Here is a 22996-nt window from a genome sequence, read left to right as displayed (position 1 = left end):
CAAAACAAAAACAAAAAAAAACCCAGTAAAACTGTAAAACAAGGGCAGGCCGCATGGACATGAGGATAAAACTCGGAGTGAGAGGGACAGAGGGGTACTCCACTGTGGACAGGGACACATGAAAGTAGGGCAGTCTAGAGGATAAATGCTGAGGGGGGAGTAACACAGAAATATATAACAGAAATTACTCACCGAAAGCACAGCGGAAGAGCCATGTTTTCAAATCTTTCCTAAAAGCTAACAGAGTGGGAGCTTGCCTGATCTCAGTGGGTAGTGAATTCCATAGTCGGGGGGCCACAGCGGAAAAGGCCCTCTCCCTTGTACTCACCAGGCGAGCCTGGGATATAGACAGTGGTGATAAAAGGGCCTCCCCGGATGATCGCAAGGATCGGGCAGGTGTATGGAAGGAGATACGGTCACGGAGGTAGGTGGGTCCCAAACCGTTTAGGGCTTTATAGATCATAGAATCATAGAATCATAGAATCATAGAATAGTAGAGTTGGAAGAGACCACATGGGCCATCTAGTCCAACCCCCTGCTAAGAAGCAGGAAATCGCATTCAAAGCACCCCCGACAGATGGCCATCCAGCCTCTGCTTAAAAGCCTCCAAGGAAGGAGCCTCCACCACGGCCCCGGGGAGAGAGTTCCACTGTCGAACAGCTCTCACAGTGAGGAAGTTCTTCCTGATGTTCAGGTGGAATCTCCTTTCCTGTAGTTTGAAGCCATTGTTCCGTGTCCTAGTCTGCAGGGCAGCAGAAAACAAGCTTGCTCCCTCTTCCCTATGACTTCCCTTCACGTATTTGTACATGGCTATCATGTCTCCTCTCAGCCTTCTCTTCTGCAGGCTAAACATGCCCAGCTCTTTAAGCCGCTCCTCATATGGCTTGTTCTCCAGACCCTTAATCATTTTAGTCGCCCTCCTCTGGACGCTTTCCAGTTTGTCAACATCTCCCTTCAACTGTGGTGCCCAAAATTGGACACAGTATTCCAGGTGTGGTCTGACCAAGGCAGAATAGAGGGGGAGCATAACTTCCCTGGATCTAGACGCTATTCCCCTATTGATGCAGGCCAGAATCCCATTGGCTTTTTTAGCAGCCGCATCACATTGTTGGCTCATGTTTAACTTGTTGTCCACGAGGACTCCAAGGTCTTTTTCGCACACACTGCTGTCAAGCCAGGCGTCCCCCATTCTGTATCTTTGATTTCCATTTTTTCTGCTGAAGTGAAGTATCTTGCATTTGTCCCTGTTGAACTTCATTTTGTTAGTTTTGGCCCATCTCTCTAGTCTGTCAAGATCGTTTTGAATTCTGCTCCTGTCTTCTGGAGTGTTAGCTATCCCTCCCAGTTTTGTGTCGTCTGCAAACTTGATGGTCGTGCCTTCTAACCCTTCGTCTAAGATGATGGTCTGCACCTTGAATTGGGACTGGAAAATGAACGGCAGCCAGTGGAGCTCCTTAAACAAGGGAGTGGATCTCTCCCTGTAACTTGCCCCCGTTATTAATCTGGCAGCCGAGCGTTGGACCAATTGTAGTTTCCGGGCCGTCTTCAAGGGAAGCCCCACGTAGAGCGCATTACAGTAGTCCAGTCTAGAGGTAACTAAGGCATGGACCACCGTGGTCAAGTCAGACTTCACGAGGTATGGTCGCAGTTGGCGCACAAGTTTGAGTTGTGCAAAGGCCCTCCCGGCCACTGCCGACACCTGTGCTTCAAGCGTCAACGCTGAATCCAGGAGGACCCCCAAACTGCGGACCTGTGATTTCAAGGGGAGTGCAACCCCGTCCAGCACAGGTTGCCACCCAATACCCCGATCCGACGGGCAACTGACCAGGAGGGCCTCTGTCTTGTCAGGATTGATCCTCAGCTTGTTCCTCCTCATCCAGTCCGCCACAGCGGCCAGGCACTGGTTCAGCATCCGAGGGGCTTCCTTGGAATCAGATGGGAACGAGTAGTGGATTTGCGTGTCATCTGCGTAGAGATGGCAACACCCTCCAAAACTCCGGATGACCTCTCCCAGCGGTTTCATGTAGATGTTAAATAGCATGGGGGATAGGATAGACCCTTGCGGGACCCCACAGGTCAATGGCCAAGGGTCCGAGCAGGTATCCCCCAGCTTCACCATCTGTGAACGGCCCTCCAGGAAGGACTGGAGCCACTGCAGAACCGTGCCACCAAGCCCCATCCCAGAGAGCCTCCCCAGAAGGATACCATGGTCGATGGTATCAAAAGCCGCTGAGATGTCCAAGAGAACCAGCAGGGTCACACTCCCCCTGTCCAGCTCCCTGCGGAGGTCATCCACCAAGGCGACCAAAGCAGTCTCGGTGCTGTGCCCAGGCCTGAAGCCAGACTATAGATATACATAAACACTAATACCAGTTATCATCACATTAAAACAATTATTTAAAACCATCATAGCTACTATTACGAAACTACTTTTCAGCCACTACTGTTCATTCCTTTTAGGTCCACTTTATTATAACTTGAATTTGTGAATATTAGAAACTTTCCACCTGAAGAAGACTTGGTCAAGGTCCAAACCGATTGTGGAAGTATAGAGGAATATTTGTTTATAGAGACTTTTGTTGAAATTTCCTTTATAAGAAAGAGAAAGAAAACACCATTGTGAACTTTAAAGAGGAAATCTGTTTAAAATAACCCTTGTTGAAAATTCCCTTCTACAAAAAAGAAACAATAATCAGTATTGTGAATGTAACAAACATATGTTTCATTGTATACTGTTTTTGTTGTATCTTTTACAAGTTGTTGAAACAAGAATATATTTGTGAATACTTCAGTATTGTAATAGTGGAGTATTACTTTGCTGATTCAAGGGAATCCTTTACTCTCATTACTCTCACGTTGATCTAATCTCGCCAGGGAGGGAATTCCATAGCCAAGGGACTATTTATTTATTGGGTTGTTGTATGTTTTCCGGGCTGTATGGCCATGTTCTAGAAGTATTCTCTCCTGACGTTTCGCCCACATCTATGGCAGACAGATATTTCTATCCTGCCTTTCTCTACCCCAAGGGGACTCAAGGCGGCTTACAAACGGCACTGCCTTGGACATAAAAACATGAAGTAAGATTAAATTAAAATTGATACATACATCAAACATAATTAAAATACATTTCAATGTTTAGACACATCACCCAAAAGCAAGGTCTAAGGCCGTTCCATAATCAAATTGCATGATTTCCAGTAAACTTATTGCAGTCTCTGAGAAGGCCCTGTCTCTCGTCCCTGCCAATCGCACCTGTGATGGTGGCGGGACCGAGAGCGGGGCCTCCCCAGAAGATCTTAATCTCTGCAATGGTTCATAGAGGGAGATGCATTCAGACAGGTAAAATATGGCCAAAATGTGTTGCCATTCAACCACAGGAAACTTCCCTCTGTGCAACTTGAACCCCTAAAATTAGGTTGATATCTTTTACATAAGCATATTGACTAAAATTCAAAATATGATATTTGGAGGGGGGGAACCTGTTTTAATTCTGCATCTCATGCAGATGTTAGGCACAAGAACACTACTAGAAATTTTTTAAAACCTTAACACAAAATGAATTAAAATGATCCCCAGACCTCCAGGGCCATGCTGTATTCACAAGAGCTATATGAAGTCTTGAAAAATTGTTATGAGCTTTTACACTTTAAAAAGGAAGGAAGACAGATCAATGACAATACATTGATAATACAAAGAGCAGGAGTCTTTTCCTGGAGGCAGACATCATTTGTACAAAGTTTAATTACAGTATTTCAAAATAGTTATAAAAATGAGAACAAAAATGTACTCGGCACCTGTTACTTCTGCACACAGAGAGGGAGCATGCAAGTGAATGACGCTGAGTGGTTGAGCGAAAGCATATGCCATTTCTTGCTACCACCAGAATCTGCCTTAGTAGTTGCAAATTTTATGCCACCATGTTCTTGGAATATATGTTGCTTCCCAGTATTCTGTGTAGCTGGGTTGCGATGGGTTGAGAATGGTCTTGAAGAAAGTTATGTAAAAAAGGAGTCAGAGAAGTCAGTATGAATCATTGCTCACAATCAGATGTTCTAGAAAAAGTGAAGTAAGTATTGATGCCTTTTGTAACAACATACTTGTTTGGAAAATCATCCACTGCTCTCTTTTATCTTAAAAATAAGTATAGAAACCATTTGGGAAAAACAGTAGTCAGAACTCAGAATAGAACTTTCAGCTGTCAAGCCCAATTTAACAAGGCAGCACCAGCCTTTTTACCTGGTCTCCGCATTAATGAATCAATTAAAAATTAATAATTAGTAATAGGTCATGGTCTGGTGTTCAAGTATTATTATTATTGCTACCTATTATCATTATCATCATTATACATTTGTATGGAATCCTTTCAGTAAAAATATTATAGTAGAAGAGTGAGTATTTACTTCTCCCTTCTCTCCAAATCTGAAGATGTTTGATGAGCAACTTAAAATAAAAATTCGATACATTGTACGGTTTTAAATCTTCAGTTACATCATAGTCTGTAGCAATAAAATATACAGTATTTAAACTGGTAAAGAAACTGGTTAGGATTTGCTACTTTATTACGTTGTTTACTGCAGACACACTTCTGCAACATAACTCTTGAAAGTCTGTCATTGTCTGGCCCCTTTTCACCATCTCACCATTGTCACTGCTTCCAACTAGATAAAAGACAAGATATGGTGGATATGCACCCTAAAAATCCTTTGTGGAAAGGATCTTCTTTGTCATAAGCTTTTTGTTAACTTAGATGCACCTGTATATGTATGTAATGGTATAATTTTGTATCATATCCCATTTATTTTAACCAGTTGTTCCTCCACAGCCATAAGAATAGTTTAGCACAAGGGTGGGCAGTTGTTGCATTCTTTGGGGTTTACTTGCTTGCTGCTAGATGGTCTGCAGATGTTCTTGTCTGTCAAATTGAGCCCCTCTGAAGTGGTCACAAAGACACCAGCATGCAGCAGAGGCTTCCCCATTTCATTTCCAGCTGATCGGTGGTCTGTTTCAATGTGCTTTTATTTTGGATTTTAGGAGTGCTGCTGAAGCCTCATTTTCCTTCATCCTGCTGGACGTGTCATGATGCCCTTTGGAGGAATGGCTGCCAGACTAGAAAGGGACCGTCTGCGAGCAGAGGGCGTGGGCAGTCACCAAAATGCTGTTAAATACCTGGGTCAGGATTACGAAACCCTGAAGCAGGAATGTTTGGAGAGTGGCCGATTGTTTGAAGATCCCCAGTTTCCTGCCATCCCTTCTGTCCTTGGCTTCAAGGAACTGGGGCCAAATTCTGGCAAGACCCAAGGAGTGCGTTGGAAGCGCCCATCGGTGAGTATCTGCTAAGAGGAAGCTTCATGAAATGCCCTGACTTGGCATTCTGCATTGTAATAATTCACATTAGCAGATTCATAAAAAACTTCTTCACTCATTGATTCTATGCTAGCATTTTTGTGCTTGTTTTCTGCACCCAAGGCTATACCAATTACTTCAATGGCCCTTTTCCATCTTCTTATTAATTCCTCTTTCCCATTTAAACCTCTTTCTTTGCACTCCCAGAAATTACTAGTATGGGCTTCAGCCAAGTTGCAAATGATGTTACATTTGCAGAGGGTTTTCTTGTCTGCAGAATGGGAGAGATGCCTGGCAGTGTCTGCTCTTGAACTTTCATTTCAGCAGCACTGTATGGACTCCTACTGACCTCTTTATATCAAATACTTAAGTCATTGCGTTGGAACCTCAGTCAAGTTACATAGTTATCCCTTTTTTTTAGTTTGTAGAACAGCAATGATCTGCATAGTTTTTCAGGTCAGTTTTGGTCTTATTTGAAGAAATTGAAACTTAGACCATGATATGAGATCTACACACACCATTATAAGTGATTCATAGAAATGGAGTGAGAAGTAAGGCCCAAGAGTCATCTCATGCAAACCCTTGCTTATGGAGGAACTGGAGACAATGTGCTGATGTTATTTCAAGTCCTGACTGAACTCTGAACTTCCTGAATGATGCCCTGCTCTTTCTTTTGCCAACTCAAGATGAGAGACAATCTGAATTGAACTAAATAGAAAAGAAAAGCCAATGAGTCTTTTTTTTTTAAAGAAAAAGGTCCATAAAGATTTTTGAAGATGTTAAGAATACAATATGCATTTAAGCATATGCTATTTACAAAACTTCAAATGTTAATTTTTGGAACTGTATCTCCAAGGAGTTCAATGTGGCTCTTTTCAAGTTCTACCCATTGCATTGTGTTGTCTGTTCAGCTTTTGTGGGAATGCTGAGGAAACCACTTTTACTTTTTACTTCTACAGGAAATTGTGGATGACCCACAGTTTATTGTGGGAGGTGCTACAAGGACAGATATCTGCCAAGGGGCTCTGGGTGAGTAATGTATATTCATTCTTTGGAGAAGTGATGGGATGAGGGAAAGAGTAAATTAGTTGGTGAAAAGAGAGGGTCAGAATTTGGGTGTTGAATACATTTGTGGACAATAAGCCTTGAGTTGAAGCCAAACACTAGTTTATCAATTGCCAAATTTTGCTGTTCCAGCTCCCTTGACAACTAAGATAGAAAGCAATACATAGGCTTAATAAGGCAGTTACATCATCAGGTCTTCAGGTTAATGAGGAAAATGCTTTAGAATAGAAAGATAGTTACTTTCTTTCTACTCAGTAGTTAGTAACATGTGTAAAAGAAAGAGTAACTATCATAAGTGGTAGCTGTAGAAAATACACAAGAGCTTATTGTGGCTAGGCAAATATTGTGTACAAATTTACCATCATGCTGTTTATGAAACATAAATCAATGTTATCTTCACTCTTGGATTCGATCTCCAAGGCATCTCATTTGTATGTACAAGTAAAATATTTCAGCACTAAAAATGTCCAAAATACTTCTGACCCCAAGCATTTTGGATATACTGAACCTTCAGCTTTATAGCAGTAATATAAGAAATATGCGTCATAAGTCCAACCTACAACCCCAGCCCTTGAGATGGTGGGTTATTCTCATTGGAGTCAGAAAGTATCCCACAGTTCACTCAGTGCATGTTTTTGTTTATTTTTAAAATTCTGGTCTGTGTGCATTAAAGATTTCCCCATTGCTACAGCATTATGGTGGAATAACAGAAGCTGTGGCATTCTTAATAGAACCAGACACTCTATCCCCACTGAAGAGTAATAGGCCTATACCAATCTATACTTTCAATTGCCATTTGGTAACTACATTATTTTTCTATATATCCCCCAGTGTATGGGGTTTTGTTTTGTTTTGTTTTGACAGTGGGGGAGAGGAAAATAATCTACATTCTTTTGATTAACAAGTTATTTTCACTAACCAGGGGACAAGGCATCAACATTTAAGCTGAGCATGCATTCCTATTTCAGACCGAATCAAATAGAGACAGCATTTTTAAAATGTTGCTTTTTGGCTTGTGTACAAAAAAAGCATGTTTTCAAACAGAAATCAAATGGAAAATAATTATATAAATAAAATTGGCTAATTTGAAGATGGGCATAATGCCAACATTAGGCATTGTCTAATGCAAAATTCTTGTAACTCTTTAAAAGAAGCACCAAGTAAGATATTTTTCTTTTATGAAAAGCACAGTTTCGGTTAAGAAATTCTCCTTCATTGTTTACATGTCATAATAAAGGAGAGAATATTACTGTTTCTCATAAATATTGAAGGTTTTACCAGAGAAATGGTGTTGATGCATTTGCCTTCGGTTTCCTCTCCCAGAATACTCCAGCCAGCGTGGCTAGTGGCTTGGGGAGTTTTGTTCAAAAGTAACTTTTCCAATTTTTGACACAAATGTGTCTCAAAGCAAAAGAAAATATTTTGAGTGGCCTCATAAGGGAAGGTAAAGGTACCATGAGCAATGTAGAGTTGGCCCTCTGCATTTACAGATTTAATTATTGCAAATGTAATTAATATGTTTCTCTAGATCTCTAGTGTGACCACAGTTGTTGTGCTAAAGGACACCTCTAGAAATCGTTTGGTCCTCCAGGACATCTCTGTGATCAATTATCACTGAAAGTTGACCATAGAGTCTTACTGGAGATCTTTTGGAAAGGCATGACCTTTTAAAGATCATAACCTTTTGGAAAACCAGAATCTCCATAACCTTTTGGAGAAAAATTGCATTCACAACCATTTTAAAATCATAACCTTTTGGAAAAGTATGATCTTCCAGAAAAGAGCCAAAACATGTTTGAGTAAAATCTTCTCCTCAGTGGTACTTATGCAAGGCAATTTGGTTTTCAGTGGTTAGTCTGATAACCTAGTTGTCTCTGATCTGTTAGGAACAGAGATTATGCCAATGCCCAAAATATAGCAGTTCTTCAGAAGTGTTCTTTTCAGTGCCCAAAAACATCTACTCTCCCATAAAAACATTTTGTTTCTATAGCATGCTCTCAAGAGACAAAAATAAAGTATGCTTCTTTAAAAGTAACATATCAGGTTTGCTCATAACTTTCATGTATTCAGCATACAGGTACATAACTTGTCAATCCAGTAACAGATAGGATTTGAAGTAGTTTCTCTGTGCAGATAACACAGGGTATCTTTCTTTTAATCAACAGCAACATGAGTTTGGTCTTAACAGTCCAAAGTCTAATAGCATCTTATGTTCTAAAATGGAGTCTGAGCTTTGAGCAGTCCCAGAGCTGATCATGTGTTCTGCAGCCCCTCCCACAACCTCAAGAAACATAGAGTAAAGGGAAAGCATATAAAACATACATATACAACACTGAGTGCAAACAGAATCACATATAAACAAAATGACTAGTGGAGGTTTGAAGAAGATTGTTATTTTCAACAAGCTCCTAGGAATTCCTAGAAAAACATTCCTTCAGGAAAAATGGTGATTTCTCCATTTCTCCATTTTTGTGGGGTTACTGTGCATCAAATCCCTATGAATGTAGAGGGCCTACTGTGCTGATATTGAACATATGGATCAGAAGTAAGGAAATTGGAATCCAAATATTCTAGGATCTGGCATTCTGTTTTCCTGCTCTTCAGGTGATTGCTGGTTACTGGCTGCCATTGGCTCCCTGACTCTCAATGAGGATCTTCTGCACCGAGTTGTGCCTCATGGCCAGAGCTTCCAGGAGGACTATGCAGGCATCTTCCACTTCCAGGTGAGATCAAGGAAAAGGTTGTTCGTATTTCCCCTAGAAAGTGCTACATAGTCTTTTCTCAAAAATGGAATGGAATTGAGCTGTGAAAAATGTACAGCCATAGACAAAAGGAAGTTTTTACCAATGAACAAGGTGTTGTTTAGCATTTAGTGTCCCCATTCACACCTAGCATCTATTTTACTTTTGTCTTATCATCATCAACCAGTTTTGGCCCAAATTCATTGTTCTCCTCTTATCTCCCCAGATCTGGCAATTTGGTGAATGGGTGGATGTGGTAGTTGATGACCGCCTGCCCACTAAAGATGGAGAGCTGGTATTTGTGCATTCAGCAGAATGTCAAGAGTTCTGGAGTGCTCTGCTAGAAAAGGCATATGCTAAGTGAGTACTGTCTTAGCCTATATTATGCAGAGTACATAATTGAGAGTGTTGGCTTCCCCTCCTTGATGTACCTTTTCGAGGAAGCTCTGTTCATTCTTGGAGCCCACTCCTATTTAAAAACAAACACCCTCACATTGCCACTTTTTTAGAGATAAGGAGGTGTGGTTTAATATTATCTTCTTAAAGGCTTGAAAATTACTATTTTTCTGTACAACTCCAAGAATCTCTCCACCAGCATGGCCATCAGCCAACTTTCTTGAGTCGGATAGTTAAAAAAATAACCTTTCCAGACTCTGATCCATCTAATTGTCTCAATTCTGTTCGGCATATAGGTTGAATGGCTCTTATGAGGCCCTGTCAGGTGGCAGCACCACAGAAGGCTTTGAGGACTTCACAGGAGGCGTAGCCGAAATGTACGATCTCAAGAAGCCACCTAGGAACATTGCTCAGATCATTTGCAAGGCTCTCGAAAGGGGTTCCCTCCTTGGCTGTTCCATTGATGTAAGTGCCTCAGATGGGTGTCATTTGTGAAATGCTTCAGATTTGGAATTTTATAGGGAACCGATCTCTTCTTCCATTTGGCTCTGGTTTTTGAAAAAGTGTTATGGGACCTGCCATAAATATTGGTGGCTTTAATTGGTTGAGATTGATCAAAGTAGAACAACAGAATGGGCCCAAAGATTAACTGAAAATTGTAAGATGGGATGGAGAATGTTAAGCTACAGACCTTTTTTCCCCATATTAGGCTGTACAAACATGTTTTGGCTGGTGCCTCCTTGTGGTGGGTAGATGCATTGAAAATAGCTCTTCAGCAAATACCATTCACAATTCCTTTTTTCTTTGAATTTTTCCTTGTGTTCTTCAAAAATATAGCTTTGCTGGTCAAGTGCTGGTCTGACATACACAGTTCCATGTTTGATTATTTGCCCATTGCAAATCTTTCTACAATTTCCCTATCCATGTTTTTTCAAAAGGAATAAATAAAAATTGTATTAGTAATTCCACATGGAGAGACCCATTAGTTCTAAGTTTAAAGGAGGAGTCCGTCAAATAAAAGCTTACCCACATTTTGCCTTTGTGTCCTTTAAGAAGCAAAAACCGAGATTCTTTCAATGGATTCTAAATAAGAAATAAGACATCAATCTTAAGATGCTAAAAAATCAGTTGTTTAATTAGTAGAAAAGCCAAATACATTTGGCCTATGTGTTTACTCTTAAGGTCGTCTTCAGTGATATAAAATCATAAAATAATAATACATAAATACATAATATTAATTACATGAAACCGTATTACTTTGCCTATAACTAAAATACCTCTCCAACTGTTTACTGGATATTTGTCTTTTTATGACTTTATATAACCCCCTGAAAAAAGGCCTTACACACAGACCAAAACGCAGAAGTTTCTGCTAGTAAAAGAAAAATCTGTTTCCCATATCTATTTTCATTCCCTGCCATGGCTGATAATGCATTGAATCCTCAGGTTAGGTGTGTTTAGATATATTTGTAATCAGAAGGTTTTTTTCCTCCTCCAGTTCATTTCGGAAAAACTAAAAAGGCAATATGGAACAAGCAAGGAAAAGGAATGAGAGCCACATCCCAAATATATTACGATGGGATGGGTTAGAGCTACCCTTCTAGTTGGAGACATATATCGTTTATAAAGTTTGTGTCTTCCCAAATATTGTGAATACCAAAGTTGGTGCACAGTTGACACTGTTTAGGGATTTTTAATTGTTTATTATTTATTTATTTATTTATTTATTTATTTATTTATGGTACTTTACCCCGCCTCTCTCAGCCCCAGAGGGAACTTCACAACATGGCAATAATTCAGTGCTTTCAAAAAGAGTACAAAAACAGCAATTTAAATAAAGTAAAATATTAAAATACAATTAAAACAGTTAAAACATTTAACTCCAAACAACAGAGTAAATCACATGGTCCATAGGCATAGTCCAGGCCATTCCATTAGTCAGTTACATATATTTTATTGCATCAGATTTCTGAAGGCTTGGTCAAAGAGCCATGACTTCACTTTTTGCAGAAAATCAGGATGGAGGTGGCTGATCTAATCTCCCTGGGGAGGGAGTTTCATAGCCGAGAGGCCACCACCGATAAGGCCTTGTCTCTCATGCCCGCCAATCGCACCTGTGAAGAGGGCGGGACCGAGAGCAGGGCCTCCCCAGACCATCTTAAACTCTGTGATGGTTCATAGAGGGAGATACATTCGGACAGAGAAACTGGGCCAGAACCATTTAGGGCTTTATAGGCTAAAGCTAGCATTTTGAATTGTGTTCGTTAATGGTTAATTCTTAATCATACATTATATTTGGTGTGCATCATCATCTATGAGTGATGTTTTGTAGTCCTCTGAAATCTAAGAGGCATAAAAGAGTAACCTTTCTATGGGAAGTTTATTGACTAAAACCATCTTCCCTTTCTTAACAGATCACCAGTGCATTTGATATGGAAGCAGTTACTTTCAAGAAACTAGTGAAAGGTCATGCCTATTCTGTCACAGGATTTAAGAATGTGAGTTTCTTTTCCATTGGGTGGTAAGCTTTTCATGAGGTTATCCGGGTTTGCAAGTTGTCTAATACCCCACTTTGGCAGGTGGACTATCGTGGCCAACAAGAATCACTCATCCGCATAAGGAACCCCTGGGGTCAGGTGGAGTGGACTGGAGCCTGGAGTGACAGGTGGGTGTGACCAGGTCAAGACACCAAAGCCACTGCAATAGCATTTTGGGGGGGGGGGGGCTAATCTGTGACATCTCAGAATGGCCCTATTATGTAAGGGTATATAAAAGTGACTCACAAATGCAGCATTATCATTCAGTATAAATGAACCATTGTAGAAAGAAATGGCAGCATCATTTCAAATACAAGTGCTTTTTGATTGAATAAATTCATCTTTGTAACTCTGAGACATTGAAGGAAAAATCAAGTAAGGAAACTTACATTGGATCAGTCCGGTTTAGTTTATCTACACTGACTGGCAGTGTATCTTTAGGGTTTCAGATGTGTCTTTTTAATTCTCTCAGGAAATACTAGGAACTGAACCAAGGACCTTTTTGTGTAGAAAACTGATGCTCTACCACTGAATTGTTGCTCTTTGCATCAGACTTTTTGTTCCCTAGAAATAATATTATTGGATCAATTCAGAAGGGAGAAAAACATAGCATAACAGTCTTTCGGTTGCTATCTTAGCTCTTCTGAGTGGAATGAAGTGGACCCTGATCAGAGGGAAGAACTGCATCTAAAAATGGAAGATGGTGAATTCTGGTAAGTTTCTAAATTAATGGCACCATTGATTGTTGATATGTTGGTTGTCACATCTGTGTCAGTAAATTAAAAATATTTGTTGCTGGTAGAATGCTTTGTTAGACATTATTACTACTACTATTACTTATATACCTTTTTTCTCTTAGAGAGACTCAAAGCAATGTACAGTGGTAAAAAATATAATACAGAATTTAAAACCTAAAGACTATAAATATTAAAAGAGAATTAAACTTAGAAGTATCTAAGAATTAATAATTAAAACCATCCAAACCAATTTAAAATGCATAAAACACCACACAACACCCTGACTCTGTCTTTAAGATGTTCTTTAAAATCCTGCCTGAATAAAAAGATATTAGCTTGCTGCCGGAAGGAGGGGCAAAACAATAGAATTGATTACACTTGTTTTCTGTAACATGTAACCTTACTTAAGAGGCATCCTGGAAATCTTTCATTTGCTCATTATAGAACTCCACTTAAAACAGAGCCAGTGCTACTAATAAGAATGTAAGTAGAGAAGCGTGTTTTTTATAATTTTCTTTTTTTTAAAAACTTTTCCTTAGTAGTGTTAATATGGGAGTTTCATAGATCTATTGTGTATGTTATTTTTACTCCTTTATCTAGCGTGCTAAGCACAATAAAATTAAAACAGACACAACACCCGAGGAAGTGATAACGAAACAAAGGGAACAACCCGGGAGACCTTGTTGTGTTCCAGTTCTTGGCATTGCAAAGCAAACGAAGAATTCGTTTGAATATAGAAACTGTTATCTTGGACACTGAATATTTTTACTACAATTGACATTGGCCCAAGATTCTACACAACTCCAGGAATAATATGGACTTGGTTGTCTCTTTTTGTCTGTTATTTACTTTTGATATAGTATACTTTGTGAGAGTATGACATGGATATTGTACCTTTGTTTATGAAATCCTGAAAGCAATTTTGTTATATGCAATATAGTTTGAAGAGAATTACTTTAATATAGAGTCGTAGAAACCTGAATTGTATTACATTTCTTGGGATTGTTACAAGAGTGTATATACATACATTATTTTTCTATATTATTATAGATATTTGTGCATTATCAGCTAAGCATCTCTGTTTTGTCAGGATTCAGCTTCAATTTGTTTTTCCTCATTCAGCTCATTACTTCTTCCAGACATTCATTCAGAGGTGTGAAGTCTTGGCTTGGCTTTTTCCCTCCTCTGTTTCACTTCCTTGTTTAGTTTTCCCTTTGGTGTGGGCTTTTCCATTTGTACTTAGTTTTAGGGGTAGAGCTTAAAAACCTCCTAGAGGCCTGGCTCAGTTGGTTTAGCCCTTTTGCCTCAGAGCTTGCCTGAAAGGCTTTTCCCTCCCTTTTTATTCTGTATCAGAGTTTTAGAGGAGAAGGCCAGAAATCAGGTTCCTTGGCCTTGGCAATCCAGACAGGCATCCTTAGCACGTACTTTACCATTATAGCATATATTTTACCACCGCCATAGCAAAAATCCAGTATTTTACCACCAAAATAGTATTTTACTACCACCATAGCAAAGTCCTGTACTTAACCAATATAGCTTAGATTATTTTACCATATACAGTAGAGTCTCACTTATCCAACACTCGCTTATCCAATGTTCTGGATTATCCAACGCGTTTTTGTAGTCAATGTTTTCAATACATCATAATACTTTGGTGCTAAATTCGTAAATACAGTAATTACTACATAGCATTACTGAGTATTGAACTACTTTTTCTGTCAAATTTGTTGTATAACATTATGTTTTGGTGCATAATTTGTAAAATCATAGCCTAATTTGATGTTTAATAGGCTTTTCCTTAATGCCTCCTTATTATCCAACATATTTGCTTATCCAACATTCTGCCGGCCCGTTTATGTTGGATAAGAGAGACTCTACTGTAGTTATTATACCCTATACTTACAATTATAGCTTGTACTTTATCTATAGCCTAGTATTCACTATTATAGTATAGTTACTTCACCATAATTCTGTACTTTACCATCTTCGTTCTGTATTATATCTATAGCCAAGTATTTACCAACAATATAGTCCAGTATTCTACCTTCAATAGCCAAGTACTTTACTATATAGCCAAGTTCAACCGACAAACTTCGTCTTTGTAATATATTATTTTGATTCGCCTTTCAAGAACCCTGACTGAAGTTAACTTTGCCTTTTGTTTCCAGTAAACTTATTTTGGTTAACTTTATCCTTAGCTGTAGCTGCTTTTGAAGGCATGGAGAAATATATTTGGGTGTCAACAGCATACTGATAACACCCTGCCCCATGCCTACAGGTGATCTCTCCCAGCGGTTTCATGTAAATATTAAAAAGCATTGGGGATAGAATGACACCTTGTGGGATATCACATAGTAGCTCCTTTTTTTTTTTTTTTGAGGAGCAGCTATCCCCAGGTGCCACTATCTAGAACCTGCCTGAAAGGTACAACCAGAACCGCAGTGCCTCTTATACCCCCCCCCCCACTGTTCCAGAAAGATACCATGGTTGATGGTATCGAAGGTTGCAGAGAAGTCTAGAAGCACCAACAGGGACACACTCTCCCTATCAGTGTTGAGACAAAGATCATCCACTAAGGTGACCATAGCAATCTCAACTCTGTATCCTGCACTGAAGCCAGTTTGAAATTGGTCAAGGAAATGTGTGTCATCCAAGACTGCCTGAAGTTGGAAGGCAACTGCCTTCTCAATCACCTTGCCCAGAAAAAGAAGTTTAGACACTGCTCTGTAGTTATTAAGGTCCAGAGGGTCCAGGGAGGGCTTTCATCAGTGAACAATTTCCATCTTGTTCATCTTTTGAACTAGATGGAAAATTCCCCTCCCTGAGATATGTGTTAATAATTCATTGTATTTGAGGTCAAATTGCATCTCCTCCCTGGATGACCAGCCAAGAGGAACAGGGATCAAGAAAGCAGGTTGTCCTTACTTGCCCCAGCAGCTTGTTCACATCAACAGTACTCACCAATTGAAACTGATCCAGCATATTCCTACTCACAGAGTCACTGGACACCTCATTGTTTTCTTCTGCTCCAGTGACATTGCTAAGTCAGTTCTTATGCAAGAGATTTTATCTATGAAGTGGTTGTTAAAAGCATCACGGAGAGCTACTGAAGGTTCTGATAATGGGTTTGGTAGGGAAAACACCTGGATTAAGCCTCTTGCCACTCTGAACAGCTCAGCTGGGTGAGAATTCGCAGATATAATGCTTGCAGAGAGGAAAACTTTCTTCACTGCAAGTATTGCCACCTTATAGGAGCAAATGTGCCCTCTTTACAGTGTCTTGTCACATAAAAGTCGAGGTTTCCACCATCTGCATTCTAGTCATAATCTCTGTTTCATTTCTTTGAGTGTCTCTGTATATCAGGGAGTCTGATTTGTAACAGGTCAAAGAGGATGTTTGGGAGCAATTGTGTCAATAGCCCTGGTTTGATAGGGCTTTATAGGTCATAATCACCACTATGAATTATGCCCAGAAATGCACTGGCAGCCAGTTGAGCTGCTGCAACAGATGGGTTGGCCACTCCTGTTCAAATTTACGAACACTTTTCGAAGCTAGGCCCAAATGACCTGACTTTCGACTGACCAGAAGCGCCTTGTCTAGATTCAGTTTCAGTTTGTTTACCCTTGTTAATGATGACAGATAGTATTTATACCTTTTGTGTCTGTACCACACAGGTGGGGAAAGAATGGCAGTGGTAGCCATTCTCTTTTTCCCTACAACCATTTCTGTCCTGTTCTTATGTCCCTTTCTGTTCTTGCCTGTTCTTGCTAACCTCACTGCTGCTTCTGTGTTATCTCACCATCACTTTTGTCCCTGCAGGATGTCTTTTCGAGAATTTATGCGTCAGTTTTCCAGGCTGGAAATCTGTAACCTCACCCCAGATGCTCTGGACAAGGATGGGTTAAGCAGATGGCACACTACCCTCTTTGAGGGAACCTGGCGCCGTGGCAGCACAGCTGGAGGTTGCAGGAACCATCCAGGTGACACTTGGATTTCTATTCTTTCTCCTTTGTTGTTGATGCATTACTGAAGTAAGCATTGTGTTCTGCATAGTTTATATACTTTGAAAATTGGGGCCCTGGCGCAAAATTGCATGCTATTAGTTTAGTTTTGTCAGAGTAAGTCTGGGATACATTGTATCGTATTTCCTAAAGTGGCTTCTATCCTGATAGCACAGCACTTGTGGAGACCCCCCACTACTGTTCATTTCTAGTGATGTTATTTGTAACCTGCCATTCTCTCAGTACAGAATTCATGAGGGCTTTTATAGCACTGCATAATTGGAGTCCTTCCTCTCTTCTTGCAGCAACATTCTGGATTAATCCACAGTTCAAAATCAAGCTCCTAGAAGAGGATGATGACCCAGAAGATGATGAGGTGGCTTGCACTTTCTTAGTTGCCTTGATGCAAAAACATCGCCGAAAAGCTCGCCGAGTTGGAGAAGATATGCATACCATCGGCTTTGCTGTCTATGAGGTAATCCCTCAAAGTTTTCTGATGTAAATTCCTGTCTAGCAAAGTTTAGCAGAAGCTAATTTCTAATCTCTTTTTTTCTCCCCTCTCCTGATCTTTTTGTAGGTTCCTGAGGAGGTATGTCCTGAACAATGAAGTATTGCTGAATTGTGACAAACGGAGACCTCATAGTCAATTGAAATTGATTGATCAAAAGATTTATTGTCTTTTTAAAATAATTCTGCATGGATTCTGGAGGGAAAAGCCCTTACCATTTACACGGCAAATGGTTACAGTGTTTGCACAACTTCTTAGACTATAATTGACCAGAATAGTCAAAGTTATATATATTCTCACTTGGGAGAAAAAAATCCTTAGCTCTGCAGTGAATGCATCCCCTTTCAGAGTAGAAGATGCAACATAAGGAAATGTTTCAACATATCAGTGGCAAATGGACTTTTCCTTTGTTATGACACCTTCCTAACTTTGTGTCCATCACAAATAAGTTTTTGGTTCACAAGACTTCCTCTCCATCTGTGTGTTTTTATCTCTGGGCTTTTTTTTTGGTTGTGTCTGTACCTACTCACTAAAGGTGTTGGCTCCTTATCATCTGAAGGGAGGGGCAAACTACAGGCAGTCCCTGGATTATGAACAAGATAAGTTTTGTTGTTAAGTTGAATTTATATGTCAGTCAGAAGAAGTACATTTTAAGTGCAACTCCAGCCATATATGTGTCTGTGTTTTGGATAGCATAGGGAAAGCTTAACACCCCTGTAATGTATGTTCTGCTATTTGCACCTCTGTTCAAAAGATTTCACTTCACTTTCTGTCCCTGTAACAATTGGATTTTAAAGATTTTGGGTTATTTTGGAAACAAGGATTGCTAACAAAGTGGATATGCATTTTCCCCATGACAACTCTTACAGGAGCGAATTCCCTTCCTAGAAGTAGATTGTTCTATGCCATTTGGAACTAGGAGTCATATGTACGTCGGATGTTTGTAACTCAGGGGTTGCATGTATTTACTTAGCTATACACAGTTGCTTCTCTCCTAGGCACAGGGCTGCCAAAATGTCCACCTGAAGAAGGATTTCTTTCTGAGAAACCAGTCTCAGGCTCGCTCAGAAACCTTTATCAACCTGCGGGAGGTGAGCAACCATATCCGCCTGCCTCCTGGTGAATACATCATCGTGCCCTCCACCTTCGAGCCCAACAAGGAAGCAGACTTTGTCCTGCGTGTCTTCACAGAAAAGCAGTCTGATGCAGAGTAAGTCCCATGTACTGTATGAGTTGCTTTACTATTTCTTGTTGCTTGTAAGGTATTGATGAATATCCCTCAACAGAGATTTCCTGGCGCTCTGTTCTCTAACCTCAAGAGTCTTGTGTTGATGAAGCTTATTTGGAGGTATGGAAGGAAAACTAATTTGTGTTGTAGGTGTGAGCAGAGGAAACCTAACAGTGCGACAATTATTTACAGTGACATGTTTAACTACCTGAGTGAATAACCCATCTCTGTATGTGGCAGTGGGGCAACTTCTCTCTGAGATACAGCAAGGGTGGTGATCTATTTTCATCCAGATCTCAACTTCTGCTAGATCCCTTTTTTTAATGTTCATTTTTATCCAATGAAACAAACATACCATCACGCAAACAAGGACGTATGCAAAGAAACAAATTACATCAAACATGCAAAACAACCATTTTCTTCTTAATATAAAACACTAACCTACAACAGCTAACAAAACAAAAAAGTCAAATCAATATCCAGAACGAACATACAAAAGTAAAAGCAATGAACAAATGTAAAAACCAATCTACCTGTCTAATCCACAGACCTCCCATTTTCTGTCTGATGGTTTTTAGTTCTGATTTGTCCTCTCCTTTAAGAGATGTTATATAACCACACTTCTACATTTAATGACTCGTTACTAGCTCATAAATCCCACAATTAGTTAAGTCTCCCAATTTTATATTGATAAATCCTCAATTTCTCTGGAATTTAGATAGATACCTCTCTTCCATCAGCTTTTCCATTAGTTTGTCGGTCTTAATGACTTTAAATGTTGGTTAGCCATTGTCATAGACATTTCTTTTCCATTCTGTTGTGTAATCAGAAACACTTCATACAGGAGTTCCTCTCCATCCCTTTTATGCATACTTACTAGAGACCTGTTTCATAGCCTTTCTATTTCAGGGAACTGGATGAGGAGATCTCTGCAGATCTTCCAGATGAGGTAAGGACTCCATCCAGGAGATGCATTATTTAAATGTTACCCCCTCCCCCTTTTTACTTCTTTGTACTGTGCCTTTGATGACTACAGTGTACATAGGTACTTTGCAAGAAGCATATCAGTATTCCCCTTCACAGTTGGCTTATTTGCTCCCGAAGAGCTATGTTTATTAAGTAGGCCTTGCTGGTCAAAACAGTTTAGGGTGAAAGATAGAGAAGAAAGCCAAACTGAAGGAAAGAGAAAAAGGGAAAAGGTGTAAAGAGGTGACCTGATGATGGAGGAAACATGAAAGCAAGTTCAGCATCATGTGTTGGTCAGGATGTGTGCAAGTGATACGGTAGGCTTATTACTTAACCATGGAGCAGTGTTGTTCTCAGCTTGATCTATGTTACTCTGTTATTACAAGGATAGAGGGGTGCGGGGCAGAGAAAGCTCTGTATGTCCTAAGTTCATTGGAGAAGAATTCAGAGGTACAGGCAGTCCCCAAGTTATGAACAAAATAGGTTCTGTAGGTTTGTTCTTAAGCTGAATTTGTATGAAAGTCAGTACTGGCACATTTTAAAAGTGTAACTCCAACCAGCTTTGGATAGCATAGGGAAGGGTAACTCCCTTGTGTTTGTTTTGCTATCTGTGCCCCTATTCAGAAGATTTCACCTTACTTTCTATGCTTGTGATAATTGGATTTTGGGACATTTTGCTTGTTGTCAATTGGTGATAAAGCTTCAGTGGAAACACCTTTTCCCCATGATAACTCTTTCAGGAGTGAATTTCCCTTCTGAGGGATAGATTTATCTCACTTCCCATTTTCTCATCTCCATTCTTAACTATGAGTAATTTGTAAGTAGGATGTTTGTAACTCGAGGACTGCCTGTATAGATAGTATAGCTATAGCCTGCTCTCAGTGTAAACCTCAAATTATAAAATGATTACAAAGAATGCTGTTTGATCAGCTCCTCCTAAATTTTATTTTCTCAGGAAGAAATCTCTGAGGACGATGTAGATGAGAACTTCAAAAACATGTTCCGTCAGCTTGCAGGAGAGGTGTGTGCTGAGATGCGATACTCTATACATTTCTCCCGTGCCAATTTTTCTGTTCAGAGAACAGTCAAAATCTTCAGTGAATGTGAATATGCAAAATATCACACTAACTGGTAATGTAGAAGCGATAACCATTGTCATTTGGAGGGTGTTTGTTCTAATGGATATAGCGTTTGGATTTAACAAGAGACTGATCTGACAGGTTTCCTCTAAGGTCACTTTCTTTCAAGCCCAACTATTGTTGCTGTTGCTAACTTTATTTACTCGTATATCCTCCTTTCCCCGATGCACCTAAGGTTAGGCTTTAAGACAGCATATACACTAGAAAGATTACAATTAAAATGTTGCACAAAAAAATCAACATTAAACTGAATTAAGTTATTAGCCAAATAAGAAACATGCACTCTAAAAAGGTTTTAAAAGTTACACAATACAATATAAAACAATACAGCGCTTATAGCCCATGTCTTAACCTATCAGTTTTAGGAAAGTTAGGAGGATTGTTTTAGCCTCCCTCTGCCTTATATTATCACAAGGATAGAGTTTTGGAGAGCTTACATCTAAAATTAGTTTGCAGAACAAGTTTAGGGTCCCCCTCCCCAATAATTTTCAGGTTTATCTTACTATGTCCCCACCCTGTCACCCCAATTAGAAAGAATCAGAACTATACAGATGGCCTTTAAAGCAAATGAAGTGTGTCATTTGATAAGAGAGGAGAATCAGGTTTCCAGGAATTCTGCACTTCTGCTTTAAAACAAGCCAGGCTCCTTGTACATCATGTTATACATTGAAATCGCAGTTTTGTTTTTGGCCACCACCACACAATTTTAAGATACAGCCCTATTTTTGGAGAAAAAATGGAAAAATTATACTGTTGAATATAGGACGGACCCTATTCATTTGAGCCCAGCATGCCGCCTGGACTTCTCCCTCTTTCTTTTTCTCTCTGTGTTGCTTGGTGTCATTAGAATTCAGGCAGCCACACAGAGAGAGGAGGGAAGAGAAAAGCTGGAAGGCCCAGACTTCTGGGTCTGGCTTCACTCTTTCTCTCTGGAGACAGAAGACGGGAGAAAAAAACTCTGTGCCTAAGCCAGGGTTTCCTCTCACCCCTCCCCACCTCCAGAGGCAGACAGAGGCAGAGAGGTGCCCAGGACACCTGGCTTCTCTCCCAATTCTCTTTAAAAAGCAACCCTGCGATTCCAGGATGCCATCATTCCAAGATTCACCCCTTTTTTGGAGCCTTAATTTTGGGAAAACAAGCACGTCCTAGATTCGATGTTATAAATTATATTGTTGGCCTTCTTTGGAAGAAGGTTGGAAAAAATCCAAAAATCCATATAGTGAATGGAAGCACCTTATAATTTATGATCTTGTGACATCTCAAAGGTGGTGAATTAGACTAGAGTTTCTGGTTGGTGGTTTCCTAGTCATATAGAATTCTTATTTACACCAAAGGGATGCTTTTCCTTAAGATTATTCAGAACTGTCCTTTAACACAGTGTTCATTCATGTAATGGTTCATGGACTGGTCCCACTTCCTGAAATAGTCCCAAAATAAATTCCAGGAAGGAATAAACAAATGGTAGTGGGGGATGCTGATCATCATATCATATATTTGTTTTAATATACATTATAATATAATAATAACTTTATTTTTTATTCCACCTCCATCTCCCCAAAGGAACTTGGAGCAGCTCACATGGGGATATGCCCAATCAAACATAGATTAAAAACATAATTCAGTAAAATTAACAATCTTATAAGCACATAAAACAGCATTCCTTAGTTTAACACTTGTCCTTACCTGAGGAGTTTTTGCTAGAACCTGGAAAATGTGGGAGATGGAGGAGGGGTGATTTGGAATACAAGTCTCCAAACTCCCAGCTCAATGTGAACATTGTCCTGATGTGGAACTATTGAACTGCTTTTGGAGGAGGGTGAGATTCTGAACAAATAGGAACAATCATAAATGGCTGATGCTCTGCTTTCTTCCCCCAGGACATGGAAATCAGTGTCTTTGAGCTCAGAACTGTCCTGAACAGAGTCATTGCCAGGCGTAAGTGCTTCTTATTCAGCTCTCTGACTCATAGTGTGTGGGGAGTAGAACTTCTGCTCCTTCCTTTCCATGCACATACCTTACCCATGTATCATTTTGAAAACAGCTTCATAATTGTTCTTGTTCCTCACTTTGACAGACAAAGACCTGAAGACAGATGGGTTCAGCATGGATTCTTGCCGCAACATGGTCAACCTAATGGATGTATCCTCTATTGTGGTCAATAGGTTCACGGGGTCTATCCTTAAGCTGAAATGTAGTGTGACTTTTTTATTTGTTTTTGCTTGTATTATATTAAGCAGAGTGGGAACTCTATGAGGCAGTTACTAAGCTGTAGAACAGTTTTATCTCGCAAATGTGTATAGCTTTTCCAAACCCCTAAATTGGTTAGAAACAGATC

At 39.8% G+C, this 22996-nt stretch overlaps 1 protein-coding gene across 1 annotated transcript in view; it reads left to right on the top strand.

The window, feature by feature from the left end:
• Positions 1 to 22996, top strand: part of LOC100567116 (calpain-1 catalytic subunit) — a 55859-nt gene that overhangs the window by 23234 nt on the left and 9629 nt on the right. The window contains exons 2-17 of the mRNA XM_003215899.4: positions 5032 to 5322; positions 6303 to 6372; positions 9013 to 9131; positions 9376 to 9509; positions 9842 to 10010; positions 11960 to 12043; positions 12125 to 12210; positions 12721 to 12795; positions 16639 to 16799; positions 17126 to 17295; positions 17398 to 17409; positions 18327 to 18538; positions 19466 to 19505; positions 20478 to 20543; positions 22539 to 22596; positions 22736 to 22800. Coding sequence (XP_003215947.1) covers positions 5077 to 5322; positions 6303 to 6372; positions 9013 to 9131; positions 9376 to 9509; positions 9842 to 10010; positions 11960 to 12043; positions 12125 to 12210; positions 12721 to 12795; positions 16639 to 16799; positions 17126 to 17295; positions 17398 to 17409; positions 18327 to 18538; positions 19466 to 19505; positions 20478 to 20543; positions 22539 to 22596; positions 22736 to 22800 — 1767 coding nt within the window. The 5' untranslated portion in view covers positions 5032 to 5076. The remainder of the gene's footprint in view (positions 1 to 5031; positions 5323 to 6302; positions 6373 to 9012; positions 9132 to 9375; positions 9510 to 9841; positions 10011 to 11959; positions 12044 to 12124; positions 12211 to 12720; positions 12796 to 16638; positions 16800 to 17125; positions 17296 to 17397; positions 17410 to 18326; positions 18539 to 19465; positions 19506 to 20477; positions 20544 to 22538; positions 22597 to 22735; positions 22801 to 22996) is intronic.

The sequence above is a fragment of the Anolis carolinensis genome, chromosome 1, assembly GCF_035594765.1.
Source record: "Anolis carolinensis isolate JA03-04 chromosome 1, rAnoCar3.1.pri, whole genome shotgun sequence".
Taxonomy (NCBI): Eukaryota; Metazoa; Chordata; class Lepidosauria; order Squamata; family Dactyloidae; genus Anolis; species Anolis carolinensis.
Note: the sequence above shows the minus strand (reverse complement) of the source record. Positions and strands in the feature narration are given on the sequence as shown.